Source organism: Arachis ipaensis, chromosome B1 (assembly GCF_059453495.1).
Source record: "Arachis ipaensis isolate K30076 ecotype BB chromosome B1, ASM5945349v1, whole genome shotgun sequence".
In the NCBI taxonomy this organism is placed as follows: domain Eukaryota; kingdom Viridiplantae; phylum Streptophyta; class Magnoliopsida; order Fabales; family Fabaceae; genus Arachis; species Arachis ipaensis.
In genome coordinates this window covers 138,342,111-138,368,360 of record NC_142436.1, presented here as the reverse complement: position 1 = coordinate 138,368,360, position 26,250 = coordinate 138,342,111, and the positions used below count along the sequence as shown (strand labels likewise).

The 26,250-nt window shown below is 36.2% G+C and overlaps 2 protein-coding genes across 2 annotated transcripts in view; both read left to right on the top strand.

Annotated features, from left to right (window-relative positions):
* The window catches only part of LOC107619611 (endoglucanase 25), a 65,636-nt gene extending 41,238 nt beyond the window's left edge, over window positions 1-24,398 (top strand). The window contains 6 exon segments of the mRNA XM_016321914.3: window positions 19,825-19,935; window positions 19,938-20,137; window positions 20,342-20,804; window positions 20,876-20,979; window positions 20,982-21,021; window positions 24,259-24,398. Of these exon segments, the coding sequence (XP_016177400.2) occupies window positions 19,825-19,935; window positions 19,938-20,137; window positions 20,342-20,804; window positions 20,876-20,979; window positions 20,982-21,021; window positions 24,259-24,398 (1,058 nt within the window).
* A 41-nt stretch (window positions 24,399-24,439) lies between these two features.
* LOC148578570 (uncharacterized) lies at window positions 24,440-25,911 on the top strand. Its single transcript, XM_088503098.1, has 3 exons — window positions 24,440-24,832; window positions 24,971-25,447; window positions 25,501-25,911. Exons 1-3 carry the CDS (start codon window positions 24,440-24,442, stop codon window positions 25,909-25,911), a joined length of 1,281 nt encoding a protein of 426 aa, XP_088359224.1.
* The last annotated feature ends 339 nt before the right edge of the window (window positions 25,912-26,250 follow it).

Here is a 26,250-nt window from a genome sequence, read left to right as displayed (position 1 = left end):
GATGATCTGTGACATTCATCACCATTCTCAACCTATGAACGCGTGACTGACAACCACCTCCATTCTACCTTCGATTGAATGAGTATCTCTTGGATTCCTTAATCAGAATCTTCGTGGTATAAGCTAGAATCCATTGGCAGCATTCTTGAGAATCTGGAAAGTCTAAACCTTGTCTGTGGTATTCCGAGTAGGATTCAGGGATTGAATGACTGTGACGAACTTCAAACTCACAAGGGTTGGGCGTAGTGACAGACGCAAAAGGATCAATGGATCCTATTCCAGCATGAGTGAGAACCGACAGATGATTAGCCGTGCGGTGACAGCGCACCTGGACCATTTTCACTGAGAGGACGGATGGTAGCCATTGACAACGGTGATCCACCAACACACAGCTTGCCATAGGAGGAACCTTGCATGCGTGAAGAAGAAGACAGGGGGGAAGCAGAGATTCAGAAGACAAAGCATCTCCAAAACTCCAACACATTCTCCATTACTGCATAACAAGTATTTCATTCATGCTCTTTTATTTTTCGCAATCCAAACTGATAATTATAATTGATATCCTGACTAAGAATTACAAGATAACCATAGATTGCTTCAAGCCAACAATCTCCGTGGGATTCGACCCTTACTCACGTAAGGTATTACTTGGACGACCCAGTGCACTAGCTGGTTAGTGGTACGAGTTGTGAAAAGTGTGATTTACAATTCGTGCACCACCCCCTCCCTTTTAATTTTAAGTATACTTCTTTCTAATCCCTCGACTGTTGTATGAAGAATAAACATTTCATTTACATGAAGAATAAACATCCCATTTATATTAAAAATAAATATCTCATTTACATGAAAAATAAACATCCACATGCATATATAAAACTTCTACTGCATACCTTCTCGCAGCACGTCCAGCATGTTGCTGTTGACATAGCCTTTTACATCCATATCGTGCAGCGTTGTGAGGTTCATGGTGAAGATGGCAGAGGAAGAAGGGAAGGAAAAAGCGAGAACCGCCATGAAATCTTGCGGTCGAAGCTGTGAGAGGCGAGAACGGAGTGGTCATGGCTTTGAACAATGCGTTGGCATCGAGGTGGTTGTCGTTGTTGTCAATGGTGGTGGTGAGCTGCAACACTAAAGACGGACTTGATGTATGGTTGGCACGCAGATGGGCAGCAGAAAAAATAATGCACGGCACGATCGGACATATGCGTAGATGTTTTGGCAACGTCAACGGATGAATGGGGGGTGTCAGCTGGGTGGAGTCAGATCGAAGAGAGAGAAAGTGAGATGTATTATACTGTAATCGTATCCATACCTTACATAGAACAAGTTGTCACTTTGATAAGTATAAGGGCATCCAATTCTATCAAAAGCAGTTTGAAAAATTAAAGATCGAAGATCAATGCTGTGCATGTGAACCCATATTGGTGAAGAATAGTCTTCCTTCAACTGAAAGACGCATACAGAGAACTCACCAGATTCAAATCTAGCCAAATTCATGTAACTGCATGTAGGCACAAGAACGTATCCATAATGACAAGGTTCCGGCGGAAACGGAAGCGTGTCATTCTTCATGCACTCTTCCTTCAGATCAAAACGCAGGGTCGTTTTGCTTACTATCCAATAAATTGAGTCTTTGAAATAGGTAGACCTAAGGAAATCAACGGGGAAGGTAGGTAGGAAGGAACACCCACACTTCCACACACTGGATTCCGAAGAGTAAGTCATGGTTTGGAAGCATTTATTCTTTGAATTCATGCCATCAAAAATGCAGATAACCTTGTAACCGAGAAAACTCATGGGATCAAAAGCTAGAGAGTAATGCAAATTTAATGGATCAAATGATGGAAAGCAAGAGGGTAAGGTTTTTTTCTCTTCGGTGGTAGGGTTATAGATAAACACGGCGTCTTCCAATTCAAGTAGCGTCAAGCCATTGCAAGATTGTGTTATCAGTGAAGAACGTAGATCGGGGTTTTTAGGAAAGAATGATGAAAAGGATGAGCAGTTGGTTTTCTTGTCTAAGTAGATGAATTTTACTTCCTGATACGATCCAGTGTCGGGGGCGAGATCGAAGAACAAATCAGAAACTCTTTGTTTTACGGTGGCATGGCAGCGGCTGAAGAAATGATCGGAGATGAGAGAGAGCCACCGCTTGGAGACACATTTGAAGGTTATGATATCTCTCAGAGACACACGAATAAGGATTTGAGTGAGTAAGTAATTGTTTCCGCTAAAGAAGATATTAACTCTTTGTTGTCCCTCATGGTTGTTCTTCACTTTGCTCTCAATCTTTCATGAGTGTGTTTCTGTTTATATATATATATATATATATCTCACTTTCAATTAGGATAGGGAGCTAAGCAAGATAACTTTTGAATTTGAGAAAAGATAGGGAAGAACGTTTTTTTTTAACAACGTAAGGTAAAAAAAGAAAAATTCATTTTAATTTTAAAAATTAAATTTTGAATTAATAAGATATTATTAGGGTATAATTAGAATTAATTTATGTCAATTAGTATTATTTATATGGGTTTCGCTAGACAATAAAAAATTTGAACAACATAAACAATGAGCTGATCTGTAGGCCACAGAAGATTAAAAAAAATACCCAACCCAAATCAAGTTAAAAAAAATTCTTTTAACGCTACTATTGGAAATTTTAACTATCCCCTCCCTTTTAATTCTAATTATACTTTCTTCTAATCCCTCGACTGTTGTATGAAGAACAAACATTTCATTTACATGAAGAATAAACATCCCATTTATATTAAGAAATAAATATCTCATTTACATGAAAAATAAACATCTACGTGCGTATATAAAACTTCTGCTGCATACCTTCTCGTAGCACGTCCAACATGTTGCTGTAGACGTAGCCTTTTACATCCATATTGTGCAGCGTTGTGAGGTTCATGGTGAAGATGACAGAGGAAGAAGGGAAGGAAAAAGCGAGAACTGCCATGAAATCTTGCGGTCGAAGCCGCGAGAGGCAAGAACGGAGTGGACAAGGCTTTGAGCAATGCGTTGGGGTCGAGGTAGTTGTCGTTGTTGTCAACGGTGGTGGTGAGCTGCAACAATAAAGACGGGCTTGGTGTACGGTCGGCACGCAGATGGTCAGCGCAAAAAATAACGCACGTCACAATTGGACATACACGTAGATGTTTAGATGACGTCAACTGAAGAATGAGGGTGTCAGCTGGGTGGAGTCAGATCGAAGAGAGAGCAAGTGAAGCCACACTTGAGGATGCCTCTGGAGACCAGTAGAATTACAACTTTGTCTGGTAGGTGTATCAACAAACCCATGTCATCCTCATTATCTTCAATGGGATGTATTATACTGTAAACGTATTCGTACCTTACAGAGAACAAGTCTTCGCTTCTATAAGTATAAGGGTATCCAATTCTATCAAAAGCAGTTTGAAAAATTAAAGATCGAAGATCAATGCTGTGCATGTGAACCCACCTTGGTGAAGAATAATCTTCCTTCAACCGAAAGACGCATATAGAGAACTCACCAGATTCAAATCCAGCCAAATTAATGTAACCGCGTGCAGGCACAAGAACGTATCCATAATGACAAGGTTCCGGCTGCAACGGAGGCATGTCACCTTCATGCACTCTTCCTTCAGATCAAAACGCAGTGTCGTTTTGCTTCCGATACAATAAATTGAGTCCTTGAAATAAGTCACCCTATGGAAATCAACGGGGAAGGTAGGCGGGTAGGAACACCCGCGCTTCCACACACCGGATTCTGAAGAGTACATCATGGTTTGGAAGCATTCATTCTTTGAATTCACCCCATCAAAAATGTAGATAACCTTATAACCGAAAAAACGCATGGGATCAAAAGCTAGAGAGTAATGCAAATTTAATGGATCAAACGATGGAAAGCAAGAGGGTAAGGTTTTCTTGTCTTCGGTGGTAGGGTTATAGATAAACACGGCATCTTCCAATTCGAGCAGCATCAAGCCGTTGCAAGATTATGTTATCAGTGAAGAATGTTGATCGGATTTTTGGGGACGAATGATGAAAAGGATGAGCAGTAGGTTTTCTTGTCTAAGTAGAAGAATTTCACTTCCTGATATGATCCAGTGTTGGGGTGAGATCTAAGAACAAACTGGAAACTCTTTGTTTTACGGTGGCGTGGCAGTGGCTGAAGTAAGGATCGGAGTTGAGAGAGAGCCACCGCTTGGAGACACATTTGAAGGTTATGATATCTCTGAGAGGCACACGAATAAGGGTTTGAGAGAGTAAGTATTCGTTTCCTTCAATTGTTTCTGCTAAAGAAGTGATTAACTCTTTGTTGTCACTCATGGTTGTTCTTCACTTTGCTTTCAATCTTTCACGAGTGTGTTACTGTTTATATATATTTCACTTTCAATTAGGATAGAGAGCTAAGCAAGATAACTTTTGAATTTGAGAAAAGATCGGGAAGAACGTTTTCCTTTTAATAACGTAAACAAAACAAAAATTCATTTTAATTTTAAAAATTAAATTTTGAATTAATGAGATATTATTAGGGTATAATTAGAATCAATTTATGTCAATTAGTATTATTTATATGGATTTTGGTAGACAATAAAAAATTTGAACAACATAAACAATGAGCTAATTTGTAGGCTAAAGAGGATTAAAAAAAACACCCCAAATCAAGTTTAAAAAAATTCTTTTAACTCTACAATTGGAAATTTTAACTATCCCCTCCCTTTTAATTCTAATTATACTTCCTTCTAATCTGTCGACTGTTGTATAAAGAACAAACATTTCATTTTCATGAAGAATAAATATCCCATTTATATTAAAAATAAATATCTTATTTACATGAAAAATAAACATCCATGTGCGTATATAAAACTTCTGCTGTATATCTTCTCGCAGCACGTCCAGCATGTTGCTATAGACGTAGCCTTTTACATCCATATCGTGCGGTGTTGTGAGGTTTATGGCGAAGATGGCAGAGGAAAAAGAGAAGGAAAAAGCAAGAACCGCCATCAAATCTTGCGGTCGAAGCCGTGAGAGGCGAGAATGGAGTGGACATGGCTTTGAACAATGCGTTGGCATCAAGGTGGTTGTCATTGTTGTCAACAATGGTGGTGAGCTGCAATAATAAAGACGGGCTTGGTGTACGGTCGGCACGCAGACGGGCAGCGCAAAAAATAACGCACGACATGATCGGACATTCGCGGAGATGTTTAGGCGACGTCAACGGATGAATGGGGGTGTCAACTGGGTGGAGTCAGACCAAAGAGAGAAAAAGTGAAGCCACACTTGAGGATGCCTCTGGAGACCGGTAAAACAACTACTTTGTCCATTAGGTGTATCAACAAACCCATGTCATCCTCATTATCCTCAATGAGATGTATTATACTGTAATGGTATTCGTACCTTACAGAGAACAAGTCGTCACTTCTATAAGTATAAGGGCATCCAATTCTACAAAATCAGTTTGAAAAATTAAAGATCGAAGATCAATGTTATGCTTGTGAACCCACTTTGGTGAAGAAAAATCTTCCTTCAACCAAAAGACGCATACAGAGAACTCACCAGATTCAAATCCAGCCAAATTCATGTAATCGCATGCAGGCGCAAGAATGTATCCATAATGACAAGGTTCCGGTGACAACGAAGGCATGTCATCCTTCATGCACTCTTCCTTCAGATCAAAACGTAGTGTCGTTTTACTTCCGATCCAATAAATTGAGTCCTTGAAATAGGTCGCCCTACGGAAATCAACAAGGAATGTAGGCAAGAAGGAACATCCGCGCTTCCACACACCGGATTCCGAAGAGTAAATGATGGTTTGGAAGGATTGATTCTTTGAATTCACGCCATCAAAAATGCAGATAACCTTGTAACCGAGAAAACGCATGGGATCAAAAGCTAGAGAGTAATGCAAATTTAATGGATCAAACAATGGAAAGCAAGAGGGCAAGGTTTTCTTGTCTTCGATGGTAGGGTTATAGATAAACACGGCGTCTTCCGATTCGAGCAGCATCAAGCCGTTACAAGATTGTGTTATCAGTGAAGAACGTAGATCGGGGTTTTTGGAAAAGAATGATGAAAGGATGAGCGGTAGGTTTTCTTGTTAAGTAAAAGAATTTCATTTCCTGATACGATCTAGTGACTGGGGTGAGATCTAAGAACAAACCGGAAACTCTTTGTTTTACGGTGGCGAGGCAGCGGCTGAAGAAATGATTGGTGATGAGAGAGAACCACCGCTTAGAGACACATTTGAAGGTTATAATATCTTTGAGAGGCACACGAATAAGGATTTGAGTGAGTAAGTAATCATTTCCTTCAATTGTTTTCACTAAATAAGATATTAACTCTTTGTTGTCACTCATGGTTGTTCTTCACTTTGCTTTCAATCTTTCACGAGTGTGTTACTGTTAATATATATCTCACTTTCAATTAGGATAGGGAGCTAAGCAAGATTACTTTTGAATTTGTGAAAAGAATGGGAAGAACGTTTTTTTTAACAACGTAAAATAAAAAAAGAAAAATTTGTTTTAATTTTAAAAATTAAATTTTGAATTAATGAGATATTATTAGGGTATAATTAGAATCAATTTATGTCAATTAGTATTATTTATATGGGTTTCGCTAGACAATAAAAAATTTGAACAATATAAACAATGAGCTGATCTGTAGGCTACAGAGGATTAAAAAAAAATCACCCCAAATTAAGTTAAAAAAAATACTTTTAACTCTGCTATTGGAAATTTTAACTATCCCCCTCCCTCTTAATTCTAAGTATACTTCCTTCTAATTCCTCGACTGTTGTATGAAGAACAAACATTTCATTTACACGAAGAATAAACATCCCATTTATATTAAAAATAAATATCTCATTTACATGAAAAATAAACATCCACGTGCGGATATAAAACTTCTGCTGCATACCTTCTCGCAACACGTCCTGCATGTTGTTGTAGATGTAGCCTTTTGCATCCATATCGTGCGGCGTTGTGAGGTTCAAGGCGAAGATGGCAGAGGAAGAAGGGAAGGAAAAAGCGAGAACCGCCATGAAATCTTGTGGTCGAAGCCGTGAGAGGCGAGAACGGAGTAGACATGGCTTTGAACAATGCATTGGCGTCGAGGTGGTTGTCGTTGTTGTCAACGGTGGTGGTGAGCTGCAACACTAAAGATGGGCTTGGTGTACGGTTGGCACGCAGATGGACAGCAGAAAAAAAAACGCACGGCACGATTGGACATATGCGTAGATGTTTAGGCAACGTCAACGAATGAATGGGGGTGTCAGCTAGGTGGAGTCAGATCGAAGAGAGAGAAAGTGAAGCCACACTTGAGGATGCCTCTGAAGACCGGTAGAACAACAACTTTGTCCGATAGGTGTATCAACAAACCCATGTCATCCTCATTATCTTCAATGAGATTTATTATACTGTAAACGTATCCATACCTTACACAGAACAAATCGTCGCTTCTATAAGTATAAGGGCATCCAATTCTATCAAAAGCAGTTTGAAAAATTAAAGGTCGAAGATCAATGCTGTGCATGTGAACCCATCTTGGTGAAGAATAATCTTCCTTTAACCGAAAGTTGCATACAGAGAACTCACCAGATTCAAATCCAACCAAATTCATGTAACCGCATGCAGGCACAAGAACGTATCCATAATGACAAGGTTCCGGCGGAAATGGAAGCGTGTCATCCTTCATGTACTCTTCCTTCAGATCAAAACGCAGGATAGTTTTGCTTACGATCCAATAAATTAAGTCCTTGAAATAGGTCGACCTATGGAAATCAACGGGGAAGGTAGGTCGGAAGGAACACCCACACTTCCACACACCGGATTCCGAAGAGTAAGTCATGGTTTGGAAGCATTTATTCTTTGAATTCATGCCATCAAAAATGCAGATAACCTTGTAACCGAGAAAACTCATGGGATCAAAAGCTAGAGAGTAATGCAAATTTAATGAGTAAGTAATGGTTACCTTCAATTGTTTCCACTAAAGAAGAGATTAACTCTTTGTTGTCACTCATGGTTGTTCTTCACTTTGCTCTCAATCTTTCACGAGTGTGTTACTGTTTATATATAACTCACTTTCAATTAGGATAGGGAGCTAATCAAGATAACTTTTGAATTTGAGAAAGATAACTTTTGAATTTGAGAAAAGATAGGGAAGAACGTTTTTTTTTAACAACATAAAGTAAAAAAAGAAAAATTCATTTTAATTTTAAAAATTAAATTTTGAATTAATGAGATATTATTAGGGTATAATTAGAATCAATTTATGTTAATTAGTATTATTTATATGGGTTTCGCTAGAGAATAAAAAATTTGAACAACATAAACAATGAGCTGATCTGTAGGCCACAGAGGATTAAAAAAAATCCAACCCAAATCAAGTTAAAAAAAATCTTTTAACGCTACTATTGGAAATTTTAACAATCCCTCCCTTTTAATTCTAATTATACTTCCTTCTAATACCTCAACTGTTGTATGAAGAACAAACATTTCATTTACATGAAGAACAAACATGCTACTTATATTAAAAATAAATATCTCATTTACATGAAAAATAAACATCCACATGCGTATATAAAACTTCTGCTGCATACCTTCTCGTAGCACGTCCAGCATGTTGCTGTAGACGTAGCCTTTTACATCCATATCGTGCGGCGTTGTGAGGTTCATGGCGAAGATGGCAGAGGAAGAAGGGAAGGAAAAAATGAGAACTGCCATGAAATCTTGCGGTCGAAGCCGTGAGAGGCGAGAACGGAGTGGACATGGCTTTGAACAATGCGTTGGCTTCGAGGTGGTTGTCGTTGTTGTCAATGCTAGTGGTGAGCTGCAACATTAAAGACGGGCTTGGTGTACGGTCAGCACGCAGATGGGCAGCGAAAAAAATAACGCACGGCACAATTGGACATACACGTAGATGTTTAGACGACGTCAACGGATGAATAGAGGTGTCAGCTGGGTGGAGTCAGATTGAAGAGAGAGAAAGTGAAGCCACACTTGAGGATGCCTCTAGAGACCAGTGGAATTACAACTTTGTCCGGTAGGTGTATCAACAAACCCATGTCATCCTCATTATCTTCAATGAGATGTATTATACTGTAAATGTATTCGTACCTTGCAGAGAACAAGTCTTCGATTTTATAAGTATAAGGGCATCCAATTTTATCAAAAGCAGTTTGAAAAGTTAAAGATCGAAGATCAATGCTGTGCATGTGAACCCACCTTGGTGAAGAATAATCTTCCTTCAACCGAAAGACGCATACAGAGAACTCACCAGATTCAAATCCAGCCAAATTCATGTAACCGCGTGCAAGCACAAGAACGTATCCATAATGACAAGGTTCCGGTGGCAACGAAGGCATGTCATCCTTCATGCACTCTTCCTTCAGATCAAAATACAGTGTCATTTTTCTTCCAATCCAATAAATTTAGTCCTTGAAATAGGTCACCTTATGGAAATCAATGGGGAAGGTAGGTGGGAAGGAACACCCGCGCTTCCACACATTGGATTCTGAAGAGTAAATCTTGGTTTGGAAGCATTCATTCTTTGAATTCATGCCATAAAAAATGCAGATAACCTTATAACCGAGAAAACGCATGGGATCAAAAGCTAGAGAGTAATGCAAATTTAATGGATCAAACGATGGAAAGCAAGAGGGCAAGGTTTTATTGTCTTCGGTAGTAGGGTTATAGATAAACACGGCGTCTTCCGATTCTAGCAGCATCAAGCCGTTGCAAGATTGTGTTATCAGTGAAGAACGTAGATCGGGATTTTTGGGGAAGAATGATGAAAAGGATGAGCGGTAGGTTTTCTGGTCTAAGTAGAAGAATTTCACTTCCTGATATGATCCAGTGTTGGGGGCAAGATCTAAGAACAAACCGGAAACTCTTTGTTTTACGGTGGCATGGCAGCGGCAGAAAAAGGATCGGAGATGAGAGAGAGCCACCGCTTGGAGACACATTTGAAGGTCATGATATCTCTGAGAGGCACACGAATAAGGATTTGAGTGAGTAGGTAATTGTTTCCTTCAATTGTTTCCGCTAGAGAAGAGATTAACTCTTTGTTGTCACTCATGGTTGTTTTTCACTTTTGCTTTCAATCTTTCACGAGTGTGTTACTGTTTATATATATCTCACTTTCAATTAGGATAGGGAGCTAAGCAAGATAACTTTTGAATTTGAGAAACGATAGGGAAGAACGTTTTTTTTTAACAACGTAAAATAAAAAAAGAAAAATTCATTTTATTTTTAAAAATTAAATTTTGAATTAATGAGATATTATTAGGGTATAATTAGAATCAATTTATGTCAATTAGTATTATTTATATGGGTTTCACTTGACAATAAAAAATTTGAGCAACATAAACAATGAGCTTATTTGTAGGCTACAGAGGATTAAAAAAAAACCACCCCAAATCAAGTTAAAAAAATTCTTTTAACTCTACTATTGGAAATTTTAACTATCCCCCTCCCTTTTAATTCTAATTATACTTCCTTCTAATTCGTCGAATGTTGTACGAAGAACAAACATTTCATTTACATGAAGAATAAACATCCCATTTATATTAAAAATAAATATCTCATTTACATGAAAAATAAACATCCACGTGCGTATATAAAACTTCTGCTGCATACCTTCTCGCAGCACGTCCAGCATGTTGCTGTAGACGTAGCCTTTTACATCCATATCGTGCAGCGTTGTGAAGTTCATGGCGAAGATGACAGAGGAAGAAGAGAAGGAAAAAGCGAGAACCGCCATGAAATCTTGCGGTCGAAGCCGTGAGAGGCGAGAACGAAGTGGACATGGCTTTGAACACTGCATTGGCGTCAAGGTGGTTGCCATTGTTGTCAACGGTGGTGGTGAGCTACAACAATAAAGACGGGCTTGGTGTACGGTCGGCACGTAGACGGGCAGCGCAAAAAACAACGCACGGCATGATCGGACATTCACTGAGATGTTTAGGCGACGTAAACGGACGAATGTTGGTGTCAGCTGGGTAGAGTCAGATCGAAGAGAGAGAAAGTAAAGCCACACTTGAGGATTCCTCTGGAGACTGGTAGAACAACAACTTTGTTTGGTTGGTGTATCAACAAACCCATGTCATCCTCATTATCTTCAATGAGATGTATTATACTGTAAACGTATCCGTACCTTTCAGAGAACAAGTCGTCGCTTCTATAAGTATAAGGGCATCCAATTCTATCAAAAGCAGATTGAAAAATTTAAGATCGAAGATCAATGCTGTGCATGTGAACCCACCTTGGTGAAGAATAATCTTCCTTCAACCGAAAGACGCATACAGAAGACTCAATAGATTCAAATCCAGCCAAATTCATGTAACCGCATGCAAGCGCAAGAACGTATCCATAATGGCAAGGTTCTGGCGGCAACGGAGGCATGTCATCCTTCATGCACTCTTCCTTCAGATCAAAACGCAGTGTCGTTTTGCTTCCGATCCAATAAATTGAGTCCTTGAAATAGGTCGCCCTTTGGAAATCAACGGGGAAGGTAGGCGGGAAGGAACACCCGCGCTTCTACACACCAGATTCCGAAGAGTAAATCATGGTTTGGAAGCATTCATTCTTTGAATTCACGCCATCAAAAAATGCAGATAACCTTATAACCGAGAAAACGCATGGGATCAAAAGCTAGAGAGCAATGCAAATTTAATGGATCAAACGATGGAAAGCAAGAGGGCAAGCCGGCAAGGTTTTCTTGTCTTCGGTGGTAGGGTTATAGATAAACACGGGGTCTTTCGATTCGAGCAGCATCAAGCCGTTGCAAGATTGTGTTATCAGTGAAGAACGTAGATCGGGGTTTTTGGGGAAGAATGATGAAAAGGATGAGCGGTAGATTTTCTTGTCTAAGTAGAAGAATTTCACTTCCTGATACGATCCAGTGTTTGGGGCGAGATCTAAGAACAAACTGGAAACTCTTTGTTTTACGGTGGCGTGGCTGCGGCTGAGGAAAGGATCGGAGATGAGAGAGAGCCACCGCTTGGAGACACATTTAAAGGTTATGATATCTCTGAGAGGCACACGAATAAGGATTTGAGTGAGTAAGTAATCATTTCCTTCAATTGATTCAGCTAAAGAAGAGATTAACTCTTTGTTGTCACTCATGGTTGTTCTTCACTTTGCTTTCAATCTTTCACGAGTGTGTTACTGTTTATATATATCTCACTTTCAATTAGGATAGGGAGCTAAGCAAGATAACTTTTGAATTTGAGAAAAGATAGGAAAGAACATTTTTTTTACAACGTAAAGTAAAAAAAGAAAAATTCATTTTAATTTTAAGAATTAAATTTTGAATTAATGAGATATTATTAGGGTATAATTAGAATCAAATTATGTCAATTAGTATTATTTATATAGGTTTCGCTAGACAATAAAAAATATGAATAACATAAACAATGAGCTGATTTGTAGGCTACAGAGGATTAAAAAAACCACCCTAAATCAAGTTAAAAAAATTCTTTTAACTCTATTATTGGAAATTTTAACTATCCCCCTCCCTTTTAATTCTAATTATACTTCCTTCTAATCCCTCGACTTTTGTATGAAGAACAAACATTTCATTTACATGAAGAATAAACATCCCATTTATATTAAAAAAATATATTTCATTTACATGAAAAATAAATATCCACGTGCGTATATAAAACTTCTGCTGCATACCTTCTCACAGCACGTCTAGCATGTACATCCATATCGTGCGGCGTTGTGAGGCTCATGGCAAAGATGCCAGAGGAAGAAGGGAAGGAAAAAGCGAGAACCGCCATGAAATCTTGCAGTCAAAGCCGTGAGAGGCGAGAACGGAGTGGACATGGCTTCGAACAATGCGTTGGCGTCGAGGTGGTTGTCGTTGTTGTCAATGGTGGTGGTGAGCTACAACAATAAAGACGAACTTGGTGTATGGTTGGCACACAGATGAGCAACGCAAAAAATAACGCACGACACGATCGGACATTCGCAGAGATGTTTAGGCGATGACAATGGACGAATGGGGGTGTCGGTTGAGTGAGTCGGATCGAAGAGAGAGAAAGTGAAGCGACGCTTGAAGATGCCTCTGGAGACCAGAAATGGCAGATGCTGTTTTTATTTTTTAATTTGAAGTGAATTAATAATATTCTGTTCTATTCTGTTGCTAGTTGAATTGCACGGACATGTTAAAGTGCACACATTACACGTAATAAAGTTATAAAAAATTGATTATAATTTATAAAAATGTTGTTAAAACAAATAAAAGCAATATTATAGTTTCTTTAATAGAAAACATATTTTACAAATCATAAAGAATAAAAGCTATTTACAAATTAAATTTACACTCTAAAACTTAAAGTATTAGCTCTGCCTCTTAATTATATATCCTAATTTATTAATAAAAGAATAACTTTATAATAATTAGAAAATAGTTTTCAAAGTAAATAAAAGAAATATTTCAATGAAAAAATAAATTTACAAACTAAATCTATAATCTAAAAACTAATGCTTCAATTTTACGTGCAAATCATACCATCTAAATCCTTTTCATGTATATATATTCTAAAAAAGTATTAATATTTAATATAAAGTCTATTAACTATAATCTCTAAATATAATTTAGTTTTTTATTGGAAAAAAAATCAATATTAAGATTTAAGACCCTTGTTGTTATCAAGAAACTTCTAAAAATATTTAGCTAGAACCAACGAACCAATTTCAAAAGAGAATACCAATACTTACATGAAAGCTAAGGTTAATAACTATATCCTTTGCTGAAACAACAACCACCATCAAACATTATCTATTATCTCACTGGGTGTGTTGGTTTTATATATATATCAAATGATTTTATTGTAATTTATTATGTATCATCGTAACAAGATTGTTCACATATAGATTTAAAAAAATATTATTTATACACTAAAATTAGTTATTATTTTATATTCATAATTAATTTTAATGTATATATATTGTTGATATCCTATATAAAATGATTGGAGAGGTTATTAGAAATGGTCGCATATTTTTGTTGTTGGTTGGGAGAGATCATATTGAATTGTCGCATCTTCAGTTTGCATGATACTATTTTGTTCTGCCCACTCGAAGAAGAGACAATGAAAAACTACAGGAGGCTGATTTGCTGCTTTGAGCTGATGTCGGGTTTAAGCACTAATTTTGATAAATCTAGCTTGATTTTTATTAACTGTGACGAGCAATGGGTACTGGTGCGGAATTTATAACCACAAACTAACCGGCAAGTACACCAGGTCGTACCAAGTAGTACCTCAAGTGAATGAGGGTCGATCCCACGAGGATTGATAGACTAAGCAACAATGGTTAAGTGATTTACTTAGTTAGGCAAGCAGAAAATGATGTTTGAGAGTTCAAAAGTATTAAACAGTAAATTCAGAATATCAGAAGACAGGCAGTAAATAAGTTGAGAATAATATATGGAGAAACAGTTAAGGTTTCAGAGTTATCTATTTTTCAGATTGACTTTTTGTACTAACTATTTTAATCATGCAACATTTAATTCATGGCAAACTATATGTGACTAACCCTAATTCCTTGGACCTTTTTTAGACTCTTCTAATTCTCATCAACTGCCAATTCCTTGGTCAATTAATTCCAATTAGAGGGTGAAGTTTAATTCTAGTTATTATGCCACAAAAATCCTAATTATCCAAATATAAGAGGATTATATGTCACGTATCCCGTTAAATCCAGATAATTAGAATTTAAGAGAAATTGTTTTCAAGCTGTTGTTCAAGTAAAGAGCTTTTCCAAGTTATACAAAAACTCAATTAAAAAGAGGGTCATACTTCCGTTCTACCCAAATTCATAAGATAACGAACGAAAACAACTCTTGAATTATAAATCAGTACATGAATTAAACTAGAAAAATAATAGAATAAATCTATATAATAGACATAGCTCCTAACCTTAACGGTGGAGGTTTAGTTGCTCATAGTTCAGAGTGGAAATTAGGATTCTCTTAAACTGTAAATTGGAATGAGGTGGAATAATCCAAGAGAAGAGAAGTTTCTTTTCCCTTTTATATCTAATCCTAATTAATTTAAAAATCTATTTTCTAAAACTAAAATAATATCTTTTCCTATTTTAAAATAAAATACAAATTTAATCAAAATTAATTAAATTATGCGTGCAGCCTTTGGAATAAGATTGGGACCACTGGTATTATCAGGATCCACGCTTAACTTAGAGATTGGGGACCACTGGTATTATCAGGATCCACGCTGAACTTGAAAATTTCCAAGTTTAGCGTGGAGGAGGCAGTGGCGTCTTTAGCGTGTTCCTTTGAATCCACACTGAACTTGGCTTTTCCCAAGTTCAGTGTGGAGAAGGCAGCGTATGCTTCCTTGGGAGTTCTCAAATTCACGCTCAACATGGAGGATGCAGAGGTTGCTGGAGGCGAAATATGCACTATTATATATCGTTGGAAAGCCCTGAAAGTTAGCTTTCTAATGCCTTGAAATCATGTTAATTGGACCTCTATAGCTCAAGATAATCCCGTTTGAGTGCAAGGAGGTCAGGATTGACAACATCATTCGCTTTCTTCCTTTTCTGCTACAGAACTCCGTCAAATCCCTCCGAATGCTACCTGAAATAAATAGAATTATGCACAACTTAAAGTAGCATCCATGGTGGCCAAAAGATATTTAAATTTTGATTAAACTTAGCAATTCAAGTACAAATTCACAAGGAAAAGATAGATAAGATGCTCACGCATCAGGTACAACATATGTGTAGTGTGCTGGGTTGTAAGGAATCCACTCTTCCAGTCAAATATTTGGTTATCTCGCTAGGAGCAAATCTGAGGTTGGTTAAGACTTGGAAGGAAATAATAGACAAAGTGGAGGAAAATCTTAGTCTCTTAAAAGCCAACGCTCTCAATAAAGTCGGTAAGTTGGTGCTTCTCAAATCTGTGTTGAATAGCCTTCCAATTTATTATTTTAGCTTATATAAGATGCCAAAAGGTGTAGCAGAGAAACTGATTTCTTTGCAGAGAAGATTTCTGTGGAGTACGTAGGATGGGAGGGATGATATGGCTTTGGTTAAGTGAAAAGTGGTGCAGCCTCCTAAAAGGTTAGGCGGGTTGGGAGTTGGGGATGATATGATTGACAACACAACTCTTCTGTTTAAGTGGTGATGGCGCTTTTCTAAGAAGGAATGTCCACTGTGGAAGAAGGTGTGTAATAACCTGAATCCAAATGAGCTTGTGTTCACCCAGGAACTACCTGGTAGGGGGTCTGTGGAATGATATTTGTCAATTACAATTCACAAATCAACAAGTTGGACAGAAATTGATTACTGGATTGTCTATGGAGGTCAGCGATGGGAGAAGAACTAGATTCTGGGAGGATGTCTGGTTTATTGGAAGCTCTTTAAAATATCGTTTTCCAAGACTTTTCTCGGTTTCAAATAAAAAAGGATAAGTGATATGGGATTGTGGGTTTTGGGATGAGTTTGAGTGGATTTGAAACTTCCAATGGAGGTGAGATCTGTTCCAGCGGGAGTTGGATCTAGTGAACCAGATGCACGATACCTTAAGACTGGTCAAACTTGCATATGGTAGAGAGGATAGAGTGGTGTGAAAATATAATAAACAAGGTATTTTTTAACTAACTCATTTGCGCAGGTGTTGCAAGCGAAATTGGTTCCGGAGGATGTAAAAAGCTACAGCTTCACTAGGACTATATGGAAAGGGTTAGTGCCTCCAAGAGTAGAGTTGTGCATCTAGTTTGTTTTGACTGGCAGGATCAATACAAAGGAGCGACTGAGTCGGTTTAGGATTATTAACCAACAAGATAAATTTTGTGTTTTATGTAACGAAGGTGTTGAAAATAGTGACCACTTATTTTTTTGCTATAATTTTTCTTGGTAGGTATAGTGTGCTTGGATATCATATGTTAGTAGACAATGGTCTTGTTCAGGTACATTAAAGGAGCATTTCCTAAGTTGGACTGAGTTATCAAACAGGAAGGAGGAACGCAAGAGATGGATAGTGTGCTTTAGTGTGATTATTTAGAACATATGGTTGGAAAGAAACAAAAAAAAAATTTAGAATAAAGGCAGAAGGGCTGAGAGATAATTAACATGTGTTTTCTAAATTTCAAGGAGTGGCTAGGTGCAGATTCCTTTTGTTATTGATGGCTATGCCGGGGATGACTAGGGGCTATTCTTTTTCTTCGCTTGTTTTGTTTGTCTCTCCTTTATTAGATTTGTTTGTTTTACTTGTGTTTTTGTCCTCTGTGCTCCACTTTTTGTGTTGAGTTTTTCTTTCAAACAAAAAATTTTAGTGTACATGTAGTATAATTGGTAAATTTATATTAACTATCTCATATAAAATCTTTTTTATTTATCTGTCGTTACTTATTCATTTTTTTAAGTTAGTTATTCTTCATTTTATTAGACAAATAAATACACTATATTAGTAAAAAATAAATACATTGTGACTTCTTGTTCTTCAACATCTGTCCATTTAAAAAAAGTCACACCATCTCTTATCGGCAGTCTACAACACCAAAAACTCAGATAAATATTGAGAGGAAGAACAACTACAAAATCAAGAAGAATTTGAGAAATAAGACACAAAATCAAGTTACAACAATTCAACCAACTCACATTATAGTTAGGGCATCCATAAAATAGTCTCTATGGATTAGAATCCGTCCTAGACCATCAAAGAACAGGTCGTAACCCACAACCACACCAATGCAGAACCTTCCCACCTGTATCTGTGTGTTCTTCACCCAACCACCATGCGAACGAACTCTACTAGAACTACTTGAGCCTTGGTTGCAGCTCCCCAACGTCCTTTACAACTCTTGAAGAAACTACTACGATTTGGGAGGATTGGAGCGGCTAGGTTTTATATTCAAATTGTGAGGGGTTAAATTGATGTTCTAAAGAATTTGACCACATCATCTAATCGTTAAAGTGTCAGGTATCAGCTAAATGTGTCAGGTCAGCTTTTCGGTGACGGAAAACAACGGAAGGGCCATATTGAGGCACGAGTCAAAATTTCAGGATACAATTAGAGTCAATTGAAAATTTAAGAGCTAAATCGAGTCAGGAGTCAAATTTTAGAGATCATTTTAAGTATTAACTCTACTTTATTATGTATCATCGTAACAAGATTGATCACATATAGATTTAAAAAAATACTATTTATACACTAATTTTTTTTGAAAGACAAACACGCTCAACACACTCGCTAGAGCATACAACAATAAAAGATACGAAGCAACTCCTATGTCATCTCCGACATATCCATCAACAACATGAATTATTTTCACACCATTCCTTCGAACTACAAAACGATCTAGCAATGTATTCCACCACGACCGTTGTCTTATCTAGAAAATGAATTCATTTCTACACAGCCAGATATTCCATATAACTGAGAAGAACCCCATTAACCATGTTTTACACTCGTCTTTTCAAATAGGCATCATCCTCCAGTTCTCAAAATGTTCTCTTATGGACTCCGGGATGTACCATGCCCGACCCACATGAGCGATCCACACACACCAAACCTGCCAAGCAAACTCACACGTAACAAACAAGTGTTGAACAGATTCAACTTCCTTGTTGCACATCACACAACCATTATCATTCTGAATAATTATGCCGAAGTTACTCAAGCGAATTGTATTATCATTGAATTCGAATTTATATAATGGACAATTATGTGACATATAATCTCATTAGTTATGGGTAATGAGGTTTCTGTGGCGTTAAGGCTAGAATATTGAGCTTCATTCTTCTATCCGAAAGATTTGACTTTGTTTGTGGCGTTTTGAATAGGATCAAAAGGAGAATGAATTGCATGAGCTTCATCTTCGTTCATATTGAATGACCACTGACAACGGCATTTGATGTGAATTAGAGGAGATTAACTTACTGAGTGGACATATAAACTTACTATTGGATAACATATTTAGCTCATAGCAATTAAATTAAACTCTTAAAATTATTTTATACCATCTGTCCATTGGTACGTCCCACACACAGTAATAAGTTCTATCCTTTAACCGCAAAACAACAACTTTATCCGATAGGTGTATCAACAAACCCATGTCATCCTCATTATCTTCATTGAGATGTATTATACTGTAAATATATCCGTACCTTACAGAGAATAAGTCGTCGCTTCTATAAGTATAAGGGCATCTAATTCTATCAAAAGCAGTTTGTTAAAGATCGAAGATTAATGCTGTGCATGTGAACCTACCTTGGTGAAGAATAATCTTCCTTCAACCGAAAGACGCATACAGAGAACTCACCAGATTCAAATCCAGCCAAATTCATGTAACCGCATGTAGGCGCAAGATTGTATCCATAATGACAAGGTTCCGGCGGCAATGGAGGCATGTCATCCTTCATGCATTCTTCCTTCAGATCAAAAAACAGTGTTGTTTTGCTTCCGATCCAATAAATTGTGTCCTTGAAATAGGTCGCCCTATGGAAATCAACGGAGAAGGTAGGCAGGAAGGAACACCCGCGCTTTCACACACCGGATTCCGAAGAGTAAATTATGGTTTGGAAGAAGAAGGAGGAGAAGAAGACGTAGCATTCAAAGTGAAAAAGATGAAAAAGAAGTGAATTTGAAACAAGAAGAAGAAAAAGAAGAAGCTCAAGGGGAGAAAATGAAAAAAAGACGCGTAACTCAAATCACTTAATGAACTTGGATGTTAAATTGCTTTGAACGTGGAGAATTACTCATATACATAACTTAGGAATTATATATCCAAACTACTTAAATTGATACGATTAGGACGTAGAAGATTCTTAAAATTGAGATTTTTTGTGTGGTGATTTATTGATTCAGCTGAAAAACTCCCAAAGCATAACAATGTATCGTGGAGGGGTGACTCGTGTGTTGAAGACGGAAAGGGACCCGGTGTATCTGGCACCATAAAGAATCTGGTGGGTGGGTACTATAAGGCGGAGATGCCACAAAGTTGCACTTCCCTCAATCATTTGCCATGACCATGCTCTCATGGAGCGTCATTGAATACAGCGCCAAATACGAAGCTGCTGAGGAGCTTTCCCATGTCAAGGACATCATCAAATGGGGCACTGACTACCTTCTCAAGACCTTCAACAATACAGCTGACACCATCGACACTCTTGTTTCACAAGTAATTCTGAAAAAGTTAAAACTCAGTTAACTTAATATAAAATTGATAATTGAGAGTCGTTAGATATGAAAATTTAGTTAAATCATTTAACGTTTTTGAACTATTCACTCCACGTGGATTGACTGCACTTGAATTTTTAGCTTCTGATAATATCTCTGTTATTTTTAATTTAATACATGGTTACTTAATTAATTATTTATATAGTTAGGTTGGATCTGCGGGGAAAATAGTAATAATACTCCGAATGAGCAACACTGTTGGATGGGTCCGAAGGACATCGATTATCCGCGAGCTGTGACGGAATGCCATCAAGGGTGCTCGGATCTTGCAGCAGAGATGGCTGCGGCCTTAGCGGCGGCCTCCATTGTGTTCAAGGACGACAAAAGCTATGCGGAGAAACTCGTTCATGGGGCCATAACATTGTTCAAGTTTTCGAGGGATGGGAGAGGGAGATACAGTGCAGCTGGTTCGAAGGCTGAGAGGCTGTACAACTAGACAAGTTATTGGGATGAGTTTATTTGGGGAGGGGCATGGATGTACTATGCAACCGGCAACTCGTCGTACCTGAAGTTTGCCACTACACCAGGCATTGCCAAACATGCCGGTGCATTTCGTGGAAGCCCCAACTATGGTGTTCTCAGCTGGGATAACAAGTTTCCTACTGCCCAGATACATAATTAAATTTATAAATCAGACTGTGTTTTCAGTTTAGTAATGTAATATATTATTTAATTCATTAGGTTCTTTTGAGTCATTTGAGATTGTTCCTGAGTCCTGGATATCCATATGCGGAAGTGTTACGTTCATTTCACAATCAGACCAACATAATTATGTGCTCCTAGCCTCCTACCTACCAATTTTTACAAGCTTTAACAGAACAAGAGGTAAATAATAAAATGCATACATCCATGATCCATCCACTACATAATCTTCCAATTAATTAGTATTAGAGAAAATTCCACTCTCCTCTCCTGCTAGCTAAAATAACACTCTTCTCTCCTCTATTTTATAAATGTATATTCCTTTCTCTTCTAACTTTTAAAAAACCTCCTCTTGAATCCATTTTAAAGTTTTTATGTTAACTAATATTAACTTTATCCATTTTTTAAGAAAAAATAAATTATTTTTTAAAAAAATATCTATTAACAAAAATTTTATATTTTATCATTAAATTTTGCTTACCAAAATATTCTTTAATAAAATATTTTTTTATTGATTAAATTGTATTTTTAAAAATTTTAATAATTATATTATTTTTTTCTAAAATATTCTTCAATAATTTTTTAATTATTAAATTATAATTTTACCAAAATTTTCGTTAACAATTTTTTATATTTTACTATTGATTTTTTGATATCTATATATATTATTTTAACATTAAATAAAAAATTTTGGTAAGATTATTTTTCAATATCAATATATATTAATTATTATATATATTAACGGTAGTAAGATTTTTTTATTTAATGTTAAAATAATATATATTAATATAAAAAATTAACAGTAAAATATAAAAATAATTGTTAACAAAAATTTTGGTAAAATCACAATTTAATAATTAAAAAATTATTAAAGGGTATTAGGTGTCTTAGAAAAAAATAATTTAATTATTAATTTTTTTAAAAGAATTTTAATAAAAATATAATTTAATTAATAAAAAAATAATTTATTAAAGGATATTTTGATAAGTAAAATTTAATAATAAAAAATAAAATTTTTGTTAATGAGTATTTTTTCAAAAGATAATTTATTTTTTCTTAAAAAATGAATAAAGTTAATATTAGTTAACACAAAAAATTTTAAATAAATTAAAAAAAATTTTAAAAATTAAAAGGGAGAATAATGTATATTTATAAAATAGAGAAAAATAAAGTGTTATTTTATCATCTTCGAGAAGAGAGTGAATTTTCTCTTAATGGGAGTATTAGGTAAACAATGACTATTTTAAATAACATGAACAACCACCAATCAAATAAAAATACACTACATTCTAATTTAATGCTACTAATTAAATTTAAGATTAATTTACTCTTTTAACCCTATTAATTCACATTGTTCAAACATTGTTTAAAAATGTTGTTGGTTACCTATACTTTTTCATAATATAATGAATATGTCAAAATTTAATAGGTAGGCATATGATTATATTCATTATTTTTAATTGGATGGTTATTTCTTTTGATTCGATTTACTTATACATAATAAACAATAATTAGATGTTCAATTCATTAGGTGTGCATATAATTATTCTAGTATAAAGATTTATGAGGTAATTTGAGGAATGGAGTATTTTTTTACTCTATTAAATCAATCGTAAAATCTATTATTTATATTGTTTACAAAAATCGTTATCTATCTAATAAAACGCTTTCCTTTGTTACACCATCGTACATGATAATTTAACTTTTGTTTCTTAAATTAAAATATATTAATGAAATGACTATATATATATATATATATATATACAAAAATAACATATAAAATATTAGATAAAAATATTATATAATTCACAAAATTTATTATTTTTGTTTAATATTTAGTTAATATTCTAAATTTAAATAATTAATAAATTTTAAATTTAAACTTTAAATATTAAATTCTAATAATATAAAATAAAATATTATTCAAATATTAATTAATATTGATTAAAAAAGATATTGTTGGCACCTTAACATTTTTCTAGTGTTGGTATAATACACATATTGATCAAGTATTTAAAATAAAATTGATGACTAAAAAATATAATTCACCGACGTTTTTTATTTTATTTTTTTACCGTACCAAATTACTAATACGTATAAATTAGTCACCGTATTAAAATAAGTAATTATACAAAATTAAAAGTTTACACCATAACTATATGTTGTGATTTTTTTCATTCACTAAAATTGACCAAATATTAGGGTCGTAAAAATTGATAGATTTGTCTAAATATTTTTTAGACTGGTTCATTTATTCATTTAAACTGATAGATTTGTTGTTTCTAAAATTAAGTTCATTTAAATTTTAAATTAAACGGATTGAATTCATCAATAAAAAAAAATAATGAGTTAAACAGATCAATCTACAAATTAAATAAGCGACTCATTTGAATTTTTGTATACTTTTCTTAAAATAAATTAGTACTTTTGGCTAATTTTTTTTATGGAATCCAAAAACTCAATCCATCAACTTTAAAAAAAAATATTGCTTGTTTAAGATTTTTATTTAAAAAAATATTTTTGTCAAAATATTTTTTAAAAACTAAAATAAAATAATAAATAGACCAATTTATTTAACATATCAAATTGGTCATGAACGATTCTTATTAAAAAATTATAGTTCATAAACAAATAAACTTAAATAAACCTATCTATTTAATCTATAAAACAGATTTAAACAAGAGAAAGTTTAGGAATCAATACTTTTATTAAAATTTGATAAGTATTTAACTAATAAAAAAAATAAATAATTTTTTACCATTAAATAATAAAATCTCACATCATTAAAAATACTATTAATAATTAATTAATAATTACAAATCACAAAATCTACTAATCTCCTATTACTCCTCTTTAAACGAATCCGATTGACCTATTTGATAACCCTACCGAATATTAATTTTTGTCCAACTAACAAAAAGTGACAGTGAAAAATGACACCACAAGTAGCTAGCAGGAATATCTAATAATAAGCTCAGGTTTTGTCAGTTTTGAAAATGGTAATGAGAAGATAAGAAAACGATATTCTAACAGCCACGGAAGGGTTAGTTGTGGTTAAATTAAACGAGAGACACAAGTGTTGTTTAAAATCCCAGAGTCGAAAGTCATATGTTTTAGGTGGTAGTTTATAAATATAATAACAGGCTGATATGACCAGTAAAGTCGGTTATGAGTTATAGCTCGGTAACGTATCCACGATTATAACCGAGTATTTACAATAATCAGCATTTATTTTCATCTAATAACGTCGGACATGGAGTTAATTTTCTTCCCAGACGTTACAACTCAGGCATAACGATCAACTTCATCCAAACAGATATAAGGAGAGAAGCAGGAACGAAAAAAGGTAAGCAATCTTTCCAAGAAAAACTTATACACATATATTCCTCTACTGACTTGAGCGTCGGAGTGCCTTTGCAGGTACCCACCTCCTCGGTTCTTCCATCGTCGACGTAGTCCTTGTTATACCTCGGAAGTCTGCCAACCTTCTCAGAAAAACGATCTATATCTCGGCAAAAGTAGGCAAGAACATTGGCGCCCACCGTGGGCCCGCAATTTAAGATACCATTTGTTGTAAGCCCCAAATTCCTTATACTTTCTCATGGCTGATGTTCCTCCCCCTATCCCATCCGAGCTTTTACGGATGGTGACCGAGCTTCAACAAGCAAACCAGCGGATGGCGGAGAAAAATCAGAGAATGCAAAACCAAATCACGCAGCTAGTTCAAGCTCACCTGGAACACAATAATGATGATCACGAGCAACATGGGAACGACGAGCGTCAATCACTACCAACTCATGTCTCTGAGACACCACGGAGCAACAATGACGGGAACCATCAGAGTGAAGGAGTCCAACCTGATGATGAGGAAGAAAAGCTCGATAATTCTGCAGGGCCATTCACAGCTGACATAATGAACTTTCAACTCCCCAGACAATTCACCCTTCCGACGACTCTAACCCCATATGACGGATTGGGCGACCCGAAGCAACATGTTAAAAAATTTCGATCTATTATGATTGTCAACGGTGCATCTGATCCCATTCTATGTCGATGTTTCCCGTCTTTTTTAGATGGTCCTGCACTTGACTGGTTTTGCTCTTTGCCTGCAGATTCTATATCACGTTTCTAGGAGTTGGCTAAGCAATTTGAAGACCATTTTGCAGCATCCGCAATATACCTCCACGATTCTGACTACCTAACAACCATTAAGCAAGGACCACAAGAAAGTCTGAAAGATTATATTACTCGCTTCACGAAGGTGGCCATGAAAATTCCCGATCTCCATCCCGAGGTCCATCTTCATGCCATTAAAAGTGGCCTCCGCCCAGGTAAATTCCAGGAGACCATTGCCGTCACTAAACCAAAAACCTTGGCCGAGTTCCGCAAGAAAGCCAAGGGACAGATAGACATTGAAGAGCTCTGCCAAGCGCGAAAGGCAGATAAGTTGGCCACTAAAGATGATGAAAAACCTCGCGATAACACGAAGAGTTTCAAACCAGTTCCTCGCTATGAATCCTATAACCAGTTCAACACTAAAAGGGACGGCATAATTAAGGAAATATTGAATTCCAAGCTGATCAAACCCCCCCCCCCGAAAAGGCAGGAAGTTATCCCAAACCAAAAAACATTGACAAATCCAAATACTGCACCTTTCATCAGAAACACGGCTACATAACCGACGAATGTGTCATTGCTAAGGATCTACTGGAGCGGTTGGCACGACAAGGCCACCTTGACAAATTCATCACAGCACATATGCAGAAGAGAACAACCTCCAGCTCCGAACAACCTACAGCAGGTCCATCGTCAAAGGAAAAAGATAAAGCTCCAACTCATCCTAGGGGGGTAATCAATTGCTTTTCGGGAGGTTATGCTGGCGGTGGACATACAAGCTCAGCTAGAAAGCGGACATACAAAGCTATGTTAGCAGTCGAGGATACTGCCCATAATTCTCAACCAATTCAGGATATCCCCGAGATGACCTTCCGACCAGCCGACTTTAATTGCAGCCACACCAACTACGATGATCCTGTGGTTATTTCCATCCAATTGGGAGACCTAATAGTCTGAAAAGTCCTACTTGATCCAGGGAGTAGCGCTGATGTCCTTTTCTTTACCACATTTCAAAAAATGAAACTAAGCACTAACATTTTACAGCCATACTCAGGAGATTTGGTCGGCTTTTCAGGGGAGCGAGTTCCTGTGCTGGGATCTGTGTGGTCACAAACCACACTCGGTGAACAACCATTGTCTAAAACACAAGACATCCAATATCTCGACAATATCGTCACAACCATTCACAGTGATCTACACGAAGCTCGGCATTGCTACAACATAAGTCTGAAGCCCATCAAAAGGAACCCCGAAGCTCGTGTCAACTCAATACAATCAGAGCAACCAATCCTAGCA

Bases quoted from the DNA above. Each gene is read 5' to 3' on its own strand.
- LOC148578570 (XM_088503098.1), top strand. From the start codon at position 24,440: ATGGCTGATGTTCCTCCCCCTATCCCATCCGAGCTTTTACGGATGGTG. The intron at 24,833-24,970 runs GTTAAAAAATTT...TCACGTTTCTAG, and splicing joins TGGGCGACCCGAAGCAACAT to GAGTTGGCTAAGCAATTTGA. The intron at 25,448-25,500 runs GTTATCCCAAAC...ACCTTTCATCAG, and splicing joins CCCCCCCGAAAAGGCAGGAA to AAACACGGCTACATAACCGA.